Source organism: Triticum dicoccoides, chromosome 3B (assembly GCF_002162155.2).
Source record: "Triticum dicoccoides isolate Atlit2015 ecotype Zavitan chromosome 3B, WEW_v2.0, whole genome shotgun sequence".
In the NCBI taxonomy this organism is placed as follows: Eukaryota; Viridiplantae; Streptophyta; class Magnoliopsida; order Poales; family Poaceae; genus Triticum; species Triticum dicoccoides.
In genome coordinates this window covers 457,523,219-457,540,678 of record NC_041385.1, presented here as the reverse complement: position 1 = coordinate 457,540,678, position 17,460 = coordinate 457,523,219, and the positions used below count along the sequence as shown (strand labels likewise).

The 17,460-nt window shown below is 44.1% G+C and overlaps 1 protein-coding gene across 3 annotated transcripts; it reads left to right on the top strand.

The window, feature by feature from the left end:
* Positions 1-10,833: 10,833 nt before the first annotated feature.
* Positions 10,834-16,797, top strand: LOC119276506 (auxin response factor 2-like). Of its 3 annotated transcripts, none has more exons than XM_037557576.1 (11): positions 10,834-11,344; positions 11,431-11,493; positions 11,610-11,792; positions 11,879-11,963; positions 12,305-12,395; positions 12,476-12,640; positions 13,505-13,624; positions 13,693-13,765; positions 15,223-15,382; positions 15,464-16,320; positions 16,390-16,797. In XM_037557576.1, exons 1-11 carry the CDS (start codon positions 11,102-11,104, stop codon positions 16,453-16,455), a joined length of 2,106 nt encoding a protein of 701 aa, XP_037413473.1. In that variant the 5' UTR covers positions 10,834-11,101; the 3' UTR covers positions 16,456-16,797. The 3 variants fall into 3 exon arrangements, with proteins under 3 accessions (XP_037413473.1, XP_037413472.1, XP_037413471.1); XM_037557575.1 differs by having other exon boundaries at positions 11,274-11,344; positions 11,431-11,487; positions 11,602-11,792; XM_037557574.1 differs by having other exon boundaries at positions 11,274-11,344; positions 11,431-11,487; positions 11,602-11,792; positions 15,452-16,320.
* Positions 16,798-17,460: the final 663 nt, after the last annotated feature.

The following is a 17,460-nucleotide window of genomic DNA, read 5'->3' as shown; positions in this document are numbered from 1 at the left end:
AACAACGGCCCTCAAGATATGGAGCACACCACAGTCTTCTCATCTTATACATCTAATGCAGCCAGGAGTCCTCACTTGTTACTTTATTCCGTTGTAAGAAGTGTAACCATTTTCTCTCATGCTCATTGCTGAACTTCATAGGTCGACTAGAGTGGTACGGTAATCCTGTCCTAGAAATCATGTTGTTAGACCACGACAAACCTACGAACTATGAAGAAGCTATGGCTAGCCTGGATAATGACAAATGGCTTTAGGCCATGAAATCCTAGATAGGATCCATGTATGAGAACAAAGTATGGACTTTGGTGGACTTGCCCCATGATCGAAAAGCCATTGAGAATAAATGGATCTTTAGGAAGAAGATAGACGATGATGGTAATGTCACCATTTCAATGGAAGATGTATCATATATGAAAGATCTGAATTCCTCCTTTACCGCGTCATCATGTAGATGGCATACAATGTTCTGCTGAATGTGCCATATACAGAGCCTATGGTTTGAGTTAGGCCACACCACCCTGATTGCTCTCTGCATTGCAAGGTCCCCATCCGTGATCACAGATATAGGATGCTTCTGTCCCATAGAATCAGAAAAGGTCTGTAACATCCACTCGTATGCCTGGCTTGTTTCATGTGAAATTATACCACATGCAAAAATAACAGTGCTGCGGTGGTGACTCAACCCGACAAATGGCACAAATGGCAGATTGTACTTATTGGTTCTGTATGTGCTATCAAAAACAGTAACGTCTCTGAAAGCCTCGTAGTCAAGTCAGGATTGGCTATCACACCAGAACAGTCCCTTCAGATGTCCAGTTTCATCAACCAAGTACCTGAAGAAAAAAATCTGAATCTTGCTCTTGCCTCGCCACCATGTAATTGATCACCATTTGAGAATCCCCGAAAGAAATTGTTTCCTGCTTGTTAGCATGGCAGAAATTGTAAATGTCCCTCATAATGCATCCAACCTCATCATATCCACCGTATTGCATGCATATAATATCCATAATATGGTGTTTTCTGATCCCAGATTTTTCCATGTCTGCAATATCCGCTTTCTGCTCATCGCTAATTCTTCTATGTGAACGCAAAAGACACAACAGATCTTGTGGGGCTAGAGGATGGTTGTGTTCATCGATGAAATCCTTCACAAACCACTGACTTGTTTCCTCCTATCTTGCCATCACCAATTTAGCTTTACACCCTACACGAGTTATACTCCGTGGCCTCCTCTTTCTATCTTCCATCTTCCTCTTCATGTGCTTCTCTTCATGAAGCCCTTCACGACTGCACACAAATTTCCTTCAAATTATATGGCAGTTGGATTCATCCCACTCGACATAGCTTCTCCAGACACTAAAACCTTTCTCAAGACCAATCTATAACCTTCATCCTCACTATTAAACATCTTGTTGGCAATATGATAGTCCTCCATCATTGACTCATGACTTACATCCGTCGTGTCTTCCTGCATCACAATTCAGACGAATAAAAATCTAAAAGTACAAACAAAAATGCATGCAAAACCCAGTACAAAATCTTGCATGGACTTTTAAACTTTGCTCCTTGTACATGTTATGGCAAGCGATCATAAATGTTCATAAACTGGGTCCCCCATAAACTAGTGAAGTGACCATGGATGATGAAAAATTCTAAATTGAATTGCATGCACTAGGGAAACCTAAATCGATGATGACTAAACAAATCTAAGTAGGAAGTGCAGGCTACAAATCAAATTAAGTTGAGATTCGGGCGATTTATACCTTAGGATGCAAGTCCGGAAGCGATGGGATCAACGGGGGACGAGTTCCTATAGTGCCGCCGACACTTCCACCGCAGATGTCAGGCCTTATCCTTCTTCCTGCCCGCCGGGCACGTGTTTTGTAGTGAAGGGGACGAGGAGGAGGAGGAGGAGGAGGACGCCGACGACGGTGAATTGGTTCCTCTCGCCGGGCTCGTCGGATAGAAGGAAGGGGACGAGAATGAGGACTTGACCTACTGGATCTAGACGTGGTTCTGGTCGTGGACGTGATCGGTAAGCACAATATTTTACCCTGGACCATTATGCCCTTCTCTCAATAAACTAATTAGGTTTATTCATTTTTAATCCCCCACCAGATCGGACGACTAATAAAAATCGAAGGGGCAAGTACGCCCAGTACTGCCCCAATCACTGTAAAGGAGCTCATTTGCCATATATTGCTTATGGTTCCTACAGAATGGTAAACAGTGCCAAAAACAAGAGTGGGAGCGACTACATAGTAATTACATTAGAATAAAAAAACAGAAAGACATTTTCATTGTACAATAATACAAAGAGAAAATTCTTGTGCATTGTGGATTTACTGGATCAGCGAATCTTATTGATCTTGAAAACCACTAGCTAAAACTCCTGAACCATACTAATGCACATGCATCACAACTCAGATTTTTCATATCTAATCATATACACAAACATGTACCAGCAGAATATTATTTTACTTTTGACAAGATGGGTGTGTATCCACTGACCCTGTTAATCATCCTGTCATGTATGACAACACTGGTGATTTCTTGAACACATCAGACGAATATGGATGGGTTCCCTTGCTTTCATTCAGGCAGTGGTCAATGAATCCATTTGGAGGTATATGGAGCGGGAACGACAACAGCGGTGCCCTGACGCCGGAGGCTCCACCGCCACCGTCCTGGCTCTCGTGTGCTGACTGCTAGAGGAATTTTGGCCAACCCTCCATCCAACAACTCGTACATATTTGTACTTCAATTAATCCCAGACATCTATATTGTCTTATGGAATCTTAGATTGAAGGATTCACCCTAATACATAGATCAATATGAAAAAAACTGGAAAAAAAGATGCAGGAATCTGAATAGCTGGTTGGGCATTTGACAACTGAAGAATGTAAGAGATGGCATGGATGTAAGGTTCTGGGCATGTCTATATTGTCGATACTATTGTGATAAATATATATGCAACACAAGCACAAAACACCATAGCACAAACCCATGAACCTAAGAAACTTGATTAACTAACAGAAGGCCTGCCCTTACCATGCAAAAAAAGACTACCCCTAAACAAAGAGAGGAAAATTAGCAGGTGATAGCCAGTTGGCAGTTCTCACCGAAGATAGTGTCGACGGGCTTCGTGGCGGCCTGGTTCATTATCGCGTCGCCGATGAGCCGCAACATCGTTGAACCTGACGCATGACGGATTGGTCGTTGGTCGTGATCTCCATGGCGGCAAATATCCTGATCCTTGGCGAGGTCGTTGCGGCCGTGGCGGATCCGGCCGCAGCCATGGCCTGCACCTGACCTGGTCGATCTCCCTCTTCTCTTCTCTTCTCTTCTGATGAGATGAGGAAGAGAGGGTGGGAGACGAGGTCGGTGGCTTTGGGGGAGAGGATAGGAGGGGCGGAGGCCGACGGCAAGGTGGCGTGAGGGCGCGTGACGGGAGGGATAGCATGGACGATAGGGGCGGCGGCGGCGTACCTAGGTTTCTCGAGAGTAGTCGCTCACCCTGTTCTCCGATGTGTAAATTTCTTTGTGGGTTTTGTGGGGCAGCTAGGCCCCAATCAACCAGAGTGCTCAGAAATTGCCACTGGAGCAGCTGCCCTTTAGGACATTTAGCCCACTTAGCAAGAGAACATGGGATAAAACAACCATCCAACGGTCAAAAACGATTTTGACTCAAGATCTGACGGCTAAAATGCTGATGGCCTGAGAGGGCTGGGAGGGTGCTCAGTTTTAATGTATCTAAATGTATGTTGTGATTCCCTTAGTGGTGTCACGTGAACGTCGACTACATGACACTTCACCATATTTGGGTCTAAGGGAATGCATTGTGGAGTAGTTATTAGATGATGGGTTGCGAGAGTGACAGAAGCTTAAACCCTAGTTTGTGCGCTATTCCGTAAGGGACTGATTTGGATCCAAAAGTTTAATTCTATGGTTAGATTTATTCTTAATACTTCTCTCGTAGTTGCGGATGCTTGCGAGGATGTTAATCATAAGTAGGAGGTTTTTTCAAGTAAGAACATCACCTAAGCACCAGTCCACCCACATATCAAATTATCAAAGTAGCGAACACAAATCAAACCAACATGATTAAAGTGACCAGATGAAATTCCCATGTACCCACAAGAATGCTTTGCTTATCATAAGAGTCCGTTTTGCCCTGTCCTTTGCCTCAAAAGGATTGGGCTACCTTGCTGCACTTTCGCTACCGTTACTTGCTCGATACAAATTACCTTGCTATCAAATTACTCATTACTTACAATTTCAGTGCTTGCAGACAATACCTTGTTGAAAACCGCTTGTCATTTCCTTCTGCTCCTCGTTGGGTTCGACACTTTTATTAATCGAAAGGACTATGATTGATCCCCTATACTTGTGGGTCATCAAGCCCAAAGCTGGATCCAAGCCAGAAACTAAGTGCTTCTACTGCAAGGAAAATGGTCACTGGAAGCAAAACTGCCCCAAGTACTTGGCAGATAAGAAGGATGGCAGAGTGAACAAAGGTATATTTTATATACATGTTACTGATGTGTTCCTTACTAATGCTCGTAGTAGCGCCTGGGTATTTGATACCTGTTCACTTGCTCATATTTCTAATTTGAAACATGAGCTGCAGAATAAATGAAGATTGGCTAAGGACGAGGTGACGATGCGCGTCAGAAATGGTTCCAAGGTTGATGTGATCGTCGTCGGCATGCTACCTCTACATCTACCTTTGGGATTAGTTTTAGACCTGGATAATTGTTATTTGGTGCCAGTGTTGAGCATGAACATTATATCTAGATCTTGTTTATTGTGAGACGGTTATTTTAAGTCAGAGAATAATGGTAGTTCTATTTTTATGAGTAGCATCTTTAATGGTCATGCACCCTTGGTGAATGATCTATTCTTTTTGAATCTTGATCGTAGTGATACACATATTCATAATATTGATGTTAAAAGATGCAAAGTTGATAATGATAGTGCAACATACTTATGGAACTGCCGTTTAGGTCATATTGGTGTAAGGCGCATGAAGAAACTCCATGCGGATGGACTTTTGGAATCACTTGATATTTGTGAACCATGCCTCATTGGTAAGATGACTAAAACTCTGTTCTCCAGAACAATGGAGCGAGTTAATGACTTATTGGAAATAATACATACCGATGTATGCAATCCGATAAGTATTGAAGCACGCAGTGGGTATCGTTATTTTCTGACCTTCACAGATGATTTGAGTAGGCATGGGTATATCTACTTAATGAAATACAAGTCTGAAACATTTGAAAGTTCAAAGAATTTCAGAATGAAGTGGAGAATCATCGTAATAAGAAAATAAAATTTCTATGATATGATCGCGGAGGTGAATATTTGAGTTACGAGTTCGACCTTCATCTAAAACAATGTGGAATTGTTTCACAGCTCACGCTACCTGGAACACCACAACGTAATGGTGTGCCCGAACGTTGTAACAGTACTTTATTAGATATGGTGCGTTCTATGATGTCTCTTACCAATTTACCTTTATCATTTTGGGGTTATGCATTATAGATAGCCGCATTCATGTTAAATAGGGCACCATCTAAATCCGTTGAGACGACACTGTATGAACTATGGTTTGGCAAGAAACCTAAGCTATCGTTTCTTAAAGTTTGGGGATGCGACACTTATGTCAAAAGGATTCAGCCTAATAAGCTCGAACCCAAAGCGGAGAAGTGTGTCTTTATAGGATACCCTAAAGAAACTATTGGTATACCTTCTACCACAGATCCTAAGGCAAGATCTTTGTTCCTAAGAATGAGTCATTTCTAGAGAAGGAGTTTCTCTCGAAAGAAGTGAGTGGGAGAAAAGTTGAACTTGATAGTTGTACCTTCTCTCGAATTGGAAATTAGCACATCAGAGAAAACCGTTCCCGTGATGCCTACACCAACTAGAGAAGAAGCTAATGATGATGATCATGAAACTTTGGATGAAGTTACTACCGAACCTCGTAGGTCGACTAGAACACATACCGCACCAGAGTGGTACACTAATCCTGTCCTGGAGGTCATGTTGTTAGAATGGCGAACCTGCAAACTATGAAGAAGCTATGATGAGCCAGATTCTGACAAATAGTTTGAGGCCATGAAATCTGAGATAGGGTACGAGAACAAAGTGTGGACTTTGGTGGACTTGCCTGATGATCGGTAAGCCACCGAGAATAAATGGATCTTTCAAGAGGAAGATGGACGCTGATGCTAATATCACTGTCTACAAAGCTTGACTTGTCGCAAAAGGTTTTTGACAAGTTCAAGGGGTTGACTACGATGAGACTTTATCACCCGTAGTGATGCTTAAGTCTGTCAGAATCATGTTAGCAGTTGCCGCATTTTATGATTATGGAATCTGGCAAATAGACATCAAAACTGCATTCCTTAACGGGTTTCTTAAATAAGAGTTGTATATGATGCAACCAGAAGGTTATGTCGATCCTAAGGGTGCTAACAAAGTGTGCAAGCTCCAGTGATCCATCTATGGACTGGTGCAAGCATCTCGGAGTTGGAATATATGCTTTGATGAGGTGATCAAAGCATTTGGTTTTATACAGACTTACGGTGAAGCCTGTATTTACAAGAAAGTGAGTGGGAGCTCTGTAGCATTTCTGATATTATATGTGGATGGCATATTGTTGATTGGAAATGATATAGAATTTCTGGATATCATAAAAGGATATTTGAAATGAATTTTTCAATGAAAGACCTCGGTGAAGTTGCTTACATATTGGGCATCAAGATCTATCGGGATAGATCGAGACGCTTAATAGGACTTTCACAAAGCACATACCTTGACAAAGTTCTGAAAAAGTTCAAAATGGACCAGTCAAAGAAAGGGTTCTTGTCTATGTTGCAAGGTGTGAAGTTGAGTAAGACTAAAAGCCCGACCACGGCAAAAGAAAGAGAAAGGATGAAAGTCATTCCCTATGCCTCAGCCATAGGCTCTATAAATTATGCCATGCTATGTTCCAAACCTGATGTGTCCCTTGCCATGAGTCTGGCAAGGGGGTACAATAGTGATCCAGGAGTGGATCACTAGACAGCGGTCAAAATTATCCTTAGGTACCTAAAAGGAACTAAGGAAATGTTTCTCAATTATGGAGGTGATAAAGAGTTCGTCGTAAAGGGTTATGTCAACGCAAGCTTTAACACCGATCTAAACGACTCTGAGTCTCAATCTGGATACGTATTGAACATGGATGCAATTAGCTAGAGTATCTCCATGCAGAGCATTGTGGACATGGGTATTTGCAAAGTACGCACGGATCTAAATGTTGCAGACAAATTGACTAAAACCTCTCTCACGAGCAAAAAATGACCACACCTTAGAACTCATTGGGTGTTAATCACATGGTGATGTGAACTAGATTATTGACTCTAGTGCAAGTGGGAGACTGTTGAAAATATGCCCTAGAGGCAATAATAAATTGATTATTATCATATTTCCTTGTTCATGATAAAGGTTTATTATTCATGCTAGAATTCTATTGACCGGAAACTTAAACACATGTGTGAATACAAAAACAAATACTATGTCCCTAGTAAGCCGCTACTAGACTATCTTGCTGATCAGAAGATGGTTAAGGTTTCCTAACTATAGACATGTGTTGTCACTTGATGACGGGATCACATCATTAAGAGAATGATGTGATGGACAAGACCCATCCGTTAGCATAGAATATGATCGTTCAGTTTTTGCTACTACTTTCTTAATGTCAAATACATATTCCTTCAACCATGAGATCATGCAACTCCCGAATACCAGAAGAATACCTTGTGTTCTATCAAACGTCAGTTCGTAACTGGGTGATCATAAAGGTGCTCTACAGGTATCTCTGAAGGTGTCTGTTGAGTTGGCATGAATCAAGATTGGAATTTGTCACTCCGTATGACAGAGAGGAATCTATGGGCCCTCTCGGTAATACAACATCACAAGAAGCTTGCAAGCAAAGTGACTAAGGAGTTAGTTACAAGATGATGTATTATGGAATGAGTAAAAAGACTTGCTGTTTACGAATTAAACTAGTACCGATGATCGAATCTCGAGCAAGTAACATACCGACGGACAAAGGGAACTACGTATGTTGTCAGAAAGGTTCGACCGATAAAGGTCTTCATAGAATATGTAGGAACCAATTTGGGCATCGAGGTTCCGCTATTGGTTATTGACCGGAGAAGCGTCCCGGTCATGTCTACATCATTCGCGAACCCGTAGGCTCCCCATGCTTAACGTTCGTTGACGATATAATACTATGTGAGTTATGTATGTTGGTGACAGAATGTTGTTTGGAGTCACGAATGAGATCACGGACATGACGAGGAGCTCCGGAATGGTCCGGAGGTAAAGAATGATATATAAGATGATAGTATTTGGTCTTCGGAAGAGTTTCAGAATGCCCGGATAATTATCAGATCATCGAAAGGGGTTCCGGAAGGCAACAGAGGTTGCTGGGCCTAACGGGCCAAAAGGAGGGAGGACACCAGCCCACAAAGGGGATGGCGTGCCCACCTCCTAGCTGCCGGCCCCTAGGGAAGGAAACAGGAGGGGTCGACCCCCTCCTACCTTTCTCCACACAAGGGAGAAGGAAGGGGAGGCGCCATAAGGCAGTCGCCCCCTCCCCCACGCGCCAAGAAAGAAGGAGGGATCGCCTAGGGCGGCCGCTGGCCCCCTTAGGGTGCGCCTAGGGCGGCCGCCGGCCCCCTTAGGATGCGCCTAGGGCTGCCTCCCCTCCTTCCTTGGGGTGCCAGACCACCACGAATCCCAAGCTGTGTGTCGGTGCCCCCTCTCCCTCTAGTTCATCCTCCGTACAAAACCGTTGTGCTTGGCAAAGCCCTCCGGAAATAACTTCACCACCACCATCATCACGCCGCTGTGCTGCCGGAACTATCTACTACTTCGCCCTCTTGCTGGATCAAGAAGGCGAGGTCGTTATCGAGCTGAACGTGTGCTGAACGCAGAGGTGTCCTGAGTTTGATGCTTGATCAGAACGGATCGTGAAGGTGTACGACTACATCAACCGTGTTCATAAACGCTTCCGCTTAGCGATCTACAAGGGTCTGTAGATGCTCTCCCCCTCTCGTAGCTATGCATCTCCATGGATAAATCTTGTGTGTGCGTATTTTTTTTGTTTTCCATGCAACGTTCCCCAACAGCCACGCCAGCATCTTCCGGTCCCATATGTCAGCAACGTTGACCGGTCAAAACTAACACCGAGTTACTATTGACGGAACCGTCGAAAATAAAACCCACGGGAGACCCACATGGAAGCAGCCACGTCAGCAACTGCTGCCCCACATGTCAGAATCTTTGACCGATCAAACCCGCGGACCATTCATCGGTGACGGGATTATCGTTGCCAAAAAAGATCTTAGGCAACAGTTTGGGCCATCAATGAAAACGACAATCAGTGGCATTTTTTTGCTTGTCACCTGAAATGCGATCTTGTGTGACGAAAAAAGTGGTACCATCAAAATTTATTTTCCATGACGGCGGGAAAATATCACGGGTGTATCTTCTATGACAAAAAAAGTTATACGTTACACAAGTGAAACATCACAAAATAGAGCAAATTTTACAGTGTTCAAGTCAGAGTGTAGCGCCTAAGGTAAATGTGCTATGCTCCATAGCATAGCGCCTAGATGAAAGGCTTCACAATATCAGGGGTGGGCCCCAACCTGGCTGCGCCATGCCACGCTGACAGGGAGTTAGAATGGCGCTACCCCGTGTAGCATAGTGCCTAAGTGTTGGACGCTACCTGAAAGGGTTATATTTATGAAATACTTTCACAGAGAGTTTATTGTTTGATTTTGTTTCGCCTTTCTATATTGCCTTAGTCTCACGTATTCCGGGCCATCCCTCGGCCCGAGCCGGGCCCAGGCCTAACCAAGCCCCAGGTAGAAAACCTAGGCCCTAGCCCAGCCCGAGCCCCGCCATCGGACCTAGTTTTCAAGCCCAAGTTTGGCCCGTTAGTGAGAAAGCCCGTCGGGCCTCGGGCCAGGCCCGTTCCCTAAAACACAAAATAGGCAAACCCAAGCCCGTCCCAACGTGTTCTTCTAGCTCAAAACTCAGGCCCAGGCCTGGCCCGCGGGCAAGACCAAACCGGGTTGGATGGGGCTTTTTTGGGCCGGCCGCGCCGGGTAACCCACGGGCAGGTACAGTCTCACTCTCACGTCTGCGGAGCTGCCCGTCCTCTCTCATCAGTCAGCACAAACTCCCGCATCAGCGACGCCGTCCGTCCCCCGTGCTTTGCGCTCTCTTTCGTCCTCCACCTTCGCTCGCTTCTTTTCTTTTCTTTTTTCTAGCAGCGCAGCACAGTTCTCTCACCCACCCATAGTCCTGGCCATCTCAGGCCCGGCCCTGTCGGCCCACCCAGGCCCGGCCCTAAAATCCAGGGCCTAGGCCTGATGGGCTTGCTCGTGGGCTGGGCTTGGGCCCTTAGTTTTGAGCCCACCAGCAGGGCCTGGACGGGTTTGGGCTTGGCATATTGGCATTTTAAGGAAGAGGCCCGGCCCACGGCCCTAAGCCCTAAGGGCTTTTGAGGGTTTTTTACCAGATGGGCCGGACTTGGGTTTGAAAAGTAGGCCCGATGGTAGGGCCTGGGAGGGCCTGGGCCTCAGTTTTCTGCAATGGGCTTTTTTAGGCCCGGCCCAAGCCCGACCCGGCCCGGCCCATGGCCAGATATACCCACGCATCTTCTCTTCGTCCTCGACAGTCAACATAGCAGAGTCACAGACGGAACAAGTGTGAAAGCCCCGCGCGGCTTTATCCAACAAATATACTAGTCCGTAGCCTGGCTCCCCCTGACCCCTCTGCCTCCTACGAGCTCCCCCCTAGCTAGCTCCCCACCTCCTATAGCCACCCATGGCCATCACCACCATGTGTCGCCACCCCACCTCCACTCCCCACTTCCCACCCACTCCGCTTCCTCGCTCCCCATTAAACGCCCGTGAGCTAGCACGCGATCCCCTACACACCACCGGGCGACGTGCTCCGTCTCCATCACTCCTCGACCGTTGATCTGTGTCCGCGTTTGCTCTGCGGAGAGGCGCTGCGTCCTCACCTGACGGCGGCCATGATAGGCATCGACCTCAACACCGTGGAGGAGGACGAGGAGGAGGGCGGTCCCTCGGCTGAGCCCCCGAGGGGTACGGTGTGCCTAGAGCTGTGGCACGCGTGCGCCGGCCGCGTGGGTTCGCTGCCTCGGAAGGGCAGCGCCGTCGTGTACCTGCCGGAGGGCCACCTCGAGCACATCGGGGAGGCGGCGGGCGCGGTGCCGCCCCATGTGTTCTGCCGAGTCGTCGATGTCAATCTCCAGGTGCGTGCGCGAGCGGCCTGGTGCTCGTGCTGTACGGTGCACACAATGTGTTCGAGGTATTAACTGAGAGAGCGTGCTCCCTGCAGGCGGACCCTGCGACGGACGAGGTGTACGCGCAAGTTTCCCTCGTGGTCGACGACGAGGTACCAGTACCACTACCAGTCTACCACTGATCTGAATATGCCAGTAATGATAGCATCGGACATGGTCAATATGAGCTGAACGATCAAAGGTCTGCGCGTCGGTGATGGTTGCAGGAAGCAAGAGGCGGATGCGCCCAGGGGAGAGCGAGGAAGCTTGCGAAGGTGACAGCGAGGACACCGATGCCGCGAAGCGCCGAGCGCGCATGCCCCACATGTTCTGCAAGACGCTCACGGCTTCCGACACCAGCACGCACGGGGGCTTCTCCGTGCCGCGGCGTGCCGCCGAGGACTGCTTCCCGCCTCTGGTACATGGCGTCGGTGATGAAGTGATGTTGTCGCCTCGAATTGACTTGGTACTGGTAGTAGTGACTTTTTTGCTTGGCGTCTGCAGGATTACAACCTGCAGAGGCCGTCCCAGGAGCTTGTGACCAAGGATCTGCACGGCACCGAGTGGAGGTTCCGACATATCTATCGAGGTACTGCAACAGCGATTCACTGGCTTATTGCTTATAGCTCAGATTCAGAGTATGTGTTAGGCTGGGGATCCACCTACAGGCTACAGCTGCCCACCTGAGATATATAGAATGCTAGTACGACATATCATGAGGTGTTATAGAGATGGCTTATTTAGATGTGTATAACCAGACAACAGTGAAGATTGTTGGTCATTTGCATTTGCTTTCGTTCACGCGGTAGTCTTTTGGCTATAATTTACCGTTACAGCCATTGTTAATATGAAGACCATTGGGATTTGAAGAAACCCTGAGAAAATTTGTGGTCCCGAGTGGCTAACAAGGTCTGCTCCCAACTGTTACAGGCCAGCCACGGAGGCACCTTTTAACCACCGGATGGAGTGCATTTGTCAATAAAAAGAAGCTTGTCTCTGGGGATGCAGTGTTGTTCCTCCGGTAACGATTTATACTCACGATGCCATTCATTGGAACTTACTCTAGCTTCCCTTCGGCAATGATTTCTTATTCTCGTCCAGAGATGAAGATGGAGTGCTCCGATTGGGAGTGCGCCGAGCTGCTCAGCTAAAAAATGTATCTCCTTTTCCTGCACTTTTTAACCAGGACTCAAGTCTTAGTAGTCTCGGTAATGTTGCCCATGCTGTGGCTGTGAAAAATATTTTTCACATCTACTACAATCCCAGGTACTTTGCTGATTGTTTTCATAACCATCTCAATTGCCTGTATTAATTAAGGTCGTACAAGTCGCTTCCTCTCCTTCTCTCAACCATAATAAGAAAAGGTTGGACTAATGCACAGTTATAGTGTTCTCCTAGAAAAAGTTAGACACGTAGGCAACCATAATAAGAAAAGGTTAAATCAATACACAGTTCTAGTGTTTTCCTTGAACAAGTTGTACATGTTGGCGCCCATAATAAGAAAAGGTTGGGCGAATCAGTTATAGTGTTTTCCTAGAACAAATTATACTTTTCGGCTATGGTACTTAAACTTTACGACTTGTCAGTCATGTGCTAACTATTTCGAATACTCGTCCTTAATACCGTACGACTCATTGTTTTTTTCAGCACTCAGGTTCAGTTCCCTGGTGAACACAGTTTTGAGTTGCTTCTTGTTCTTTGTTGCTTCCCCCAATCCAACATTTTGTATCTCATCTCATTGGTCTGGCCATCTATGTTTCCTCATAAATGCTAAATTATCACATTACATGTTACCCTCAAAGGTCATTTAATTGTGGCATAATACACATTTGGGGCAGCCATTCAGATTTGTTTGGTCGTATCTGAATTTGATATTTGGGAATTGACATGTTCTGTTTGTTACTTGTGGACGTTTTCATTATGCTCATTTAGCATTAATTCAACTATTTTGAAAGCGCTCTATCCCATTGTTAACTAAAATAAAGAAAGAAGTAGAATTTCATCAGCACCCTGTTCAGATAGATAATGCAGATTGGTAATAATTTGCTTTGATTCTCATAATATTTGTGCATTTCTCCTGTGCAACTTGGACAGTTCATTTGTATTGAATAAGTTCATTGGACTTGACAGGTTATGTGAGTCTGAGTTCATTGTACCATATTGGAAGTTCATGAGAAGCTTCAGTGAACCTATTTCTGTTGGAATGAGGTTCAAAATGAAATACGAAAATGAAGATGCTTCAGAAAGAAGGTACGGTGCAATAGTGAAAATTTTCCTCTGGTTGGGTTCACAATGCCATAACTATTCTTGTTTTTCAGGTCAACTGGGATAATAACTGGGAGTAGAGAGTCAGACCCGAAGTCGCATGGTTCGAAGTGGAAATGTTTGGTGGTATGTTCTGCTTTTTCCTGCTTGACACATCAGATGTGCACCAATGTTGGTATCGATGCATGTGCATAGTACTCTATAGGTGTATGACCATCTATCTTTATTAATTAAATGCAACAAATGCATTGTGGTTCTCTGTCTTGGATTTGAGCATTTTGTGTTATGTGTAACTTTTCATCAGTTGGCGAATTACAGTATGCCCAGCTGGAATTTTGAATAGATGCTGGTCATTTCAAAGCATTAAGGGCCAAAGAAATCCTGTAGTTTCATTTCTGGAAAATAATATAAATGTCTGAAGAAAAGTGAAGCATTGTCCGTTTCTCCTAATCAAGATTACTACATTAGAATATGCCCTCGTTAAGTTCCAATGTTTTGCACTAATCCACACAACTGCGGATTACTAGTAAGAGGAGCAGCATAACAGAGTAGAAGTATAGTGCACACAAAGATACAATTCATACTGCAGCCGGGGATGCAGGCGGACGCGTCTGCGCTGTCCGCATCTGTCCGCGTAGTCGAAATTGCAATAATCCTCATCACTTTAATAATCGTGTTAGTTTAATTTACCTGTTTGCAGATGGTTGCGGACACCGTCCGCTTGCATCCCTAACGGCAGCTACTCAATTGTATACTTGTCCTACTCCTTGATTAACTATTGGAGCTTGTGCTCTTAGTTTTTTATTTTGGTTTGAACCAAGGGTGGCGTTTTGGTAACCAGGGCCATCTACACCCGCCCATGTACAGTAAAAAAATAGCAAAAGAATTCAAAAAAAACTTTTTTTTGGCATCCAAGATGCTCGGGGGCGCTAGGGGCATGCAAAATTGCCTGAACATATGACGTTTGAGGAGCTGTAGACAAAAAAAAAATGGCTCTCACAGAAACTTTGAAAAAAGGCACTTTGGAGAACTGTTTTTTTCTAGAGCTCCTTGGATGTCATTTTACCATGAAAATTTGCATGCTACTAGTGAGCCTGGGCTCATCTTTGGATTAGTGGGTTTGAACCATGCTATAATAGATCATAGTAGAAAGAGTTCTGAATGTCCATATAACGACTGCCAAACATTTGTATATATGCTATTAATCGAGTAGGATGCATCTAATTTAGCCGAAACCGAGCTTCCATAAAATATTCGCTGAAATTCTTTGTCATAAATGAAATCAGCATTTTTACTTTTTTCAAGTCAACGTGATCAGAAATTCCCGATGGCGGAACAAGGTTGAAACCTTGCAATATACTATGTTTAATGTCCCATGGCAAATTTCTCACAAGGATATGTGAACCCTGGAATTTAGCATTGTACTAGTTGGTTTCCAAGATTGCATAGGATGTAAATTTAGAACCATATTTGCATGCCATGTTGAACAAGGAATCTTAGTCATTTACTTTATCTGTTCTCATTAGATTCCTTGTCCTTAAATCATGTTTGAGCATTGTGTTGACTGATGGAAAACTTGATAGGTGAGATGGGACGATGATGTAGAGTGCCGTTGGCCTAATAGGGTATCTCCTTGGGAGATTGAACTTACTGGATCGGTTTCGGGATCTCATCTGTCCTCTCCCCATTCAAAACGGCTGAAGCCATGCCTCCCCCAAGTTAATCCAGATATGTTGCTTCCAAGTAGGTTGGGTTGTAAGTGAAAAGATAGTCATTTGATACACTGTTGTGCCCCACTGAACTTTTTTTTAGCCATTTTGGCAGGTGGAAGTGTTTCTTCGGATTTTGCGGAATCTGCCAGATTCCACAAGGTCTTGCAAGGTCAAGAATTATTGGGTTCTAAAACCCATGATGGTACTGCTAATTCAGCTTCTCGGGCGTCTGAAGCAAGAAATTTTCAGTACAGTGATGATCGGAATTGCTCTATCAACATGAGTAACATTCCAGGGGTTCCAGAACTTGGTGCTAGAACCCCGCCTGAAAATCATGGATTTTCCTACCACTGCTCAGGCTTTGGGGAGTCTCAAAGATTCCAAAGGGTCTTGCAAGGTCAAGAAGTGTTTCACCCTTATGAAGGAGGAACTTTGTCTGATGCTGTTATAAGAGGTTCTAGCTTCTGTCAACCTGATGGCAACTGTACATCTGGTGCAACATATAAATGGCTTACGTCACAGGGATGCGATTATAGTGGGCCAGTAACACTAGCAATGCCTCAAGCATCCTCTCCATTATCTGTGCTAATGTTCCCTCAAACTAGTTCCAAGATACATGGCTTTGAATACGTATGCAGAAGCCTGGATAAGGATGATAATATTAGACATGTTACTGTCAACGCTACTCAAGATATGGGAAGAACCAGTCATACATTACCTCTCTGGCCTCATCTTGTTTCAGGCAAAGCAATAGCTAGTTGTACTGGAACTAAAAAGTTGCACTCCATCAGCAGTGCAGAGCATGAACCAAATGACAAGGATGTTCACACAAATGGCTGCAAAATCTTTGGTATCTCTTTGACTCAGAAGGTTCGAGTATGCAATGAAGTGGAATGTAGCAGTGCGAATTGTGATTTCCAGCCTTTAAAGCCACAAATGTCAAAATCGCTAGGCAACAATTGTGCTACTGTAAGTTCTTCATGCATACTTTTTTGGCAGCTTCTTGATGCAATTGCTTATTAACCGAAATTTTCGCAGGTTCATGAGCAAAGGCCTGCTGTTGGCATGGTGGTTGACCTTTCTGCGGTTGATACGATGATCTGATTCGTCTAACTGTGTCCTGGGAGGAGAAGCGGGGCCTACAGCTTGATTCATGTTTGTGATGTGATACTCAATGACGCAAAACTTCCACCTGATTATTTCATCCCTATGTGCACAGTTGGCACCGAGTTCAGTAAACACATCATGGTTGATGAGTTGATGATGCTTATCAAATTTTTAATGCACTTTTAGAATTTGACTTGTTATAACATCTATCTGAAGCTCTCTTTTGAATCATCATTTATGTTGTACGAGCTGCTAGTGTGTTTTTAAGCTGCACGCTATGTATGACTTGTTTGTACTAGCACGATTTAATTTCGAAGAACAGATGTACAGTAGTTCTTATTTGATTAGCACCATTTATTACAAAGTACTCCCGTTTTAAATTATAAGGTGTATTTTTTAAAAAAAGTTAATTTTTTGTATGTTTGACCAATTTTAGAATACCAAATTGATATCACTAGATTCATCATATAATATATGTTCATATTTTATTTATTTATTATTATAGATGTTTGATATTTTTCTATAAACTTGGTTAAACATAGATATTTGACAAAATCTGCCTTACATTTTGAAGCGGAGGGAGTAGGTCAACGTAGTTCATGTTGGTGTCATACATCTTACCATAAGATTTTGGGCTATGTTATTGTTAAGACATAATCCTTTAGGGTTAACATAAACAGGATCTTGAACTCATGATTAGGACACCTAAACATGATAGAACATGTACTACCTCCATCTGGGTTTATTAGCCCCCCTCTTAATTTGTGCTAAGATTTGACTTGTAAATTTAACTGCTCCCTCTGATCCAAATAACTACAAAGTTATACTAAAGTTGTGTCAATTAATTTGGATTGGAGGAGTAATAAAATGCAAACTATGTGTCATAAAAAAATTATATCATGGAAAACCTTTTTGAAATACAAATCCAACAACATACTTTTTGTAGCATACACTTTATATTCTATTTGTGATATAGATGATCAAAGTATGACCAAAAAACAG

What these genes read in the sequence shown, in the direction of transcription:
- LOC119276506 (XM_037557576.1), top strand. Translation starts at nt 11,102, where the DNA reads ATGATAGGCATCGACCTCAACACCGTGGAGGAGGACGAGGAGGAGGGC. An exon ending in GATGCAGTGTTGTTCCTCCG is followed by an intron (nt 12,396 to 12,475) that starts GTAACGATTTAT and finishes ATTCTCGTCCAG; the next exon opens with AGATGAAGATGGAGTGCTCC. An exon ending in TAGGCAACAATTGTGCTACT is followed by an intron (nt 16,321 to 16,389) that starts GTAAGTTCTTCA and finishes AAATTTTCGCAG; the next exon opens with GTTCATGAGCAAAGGCCTGC.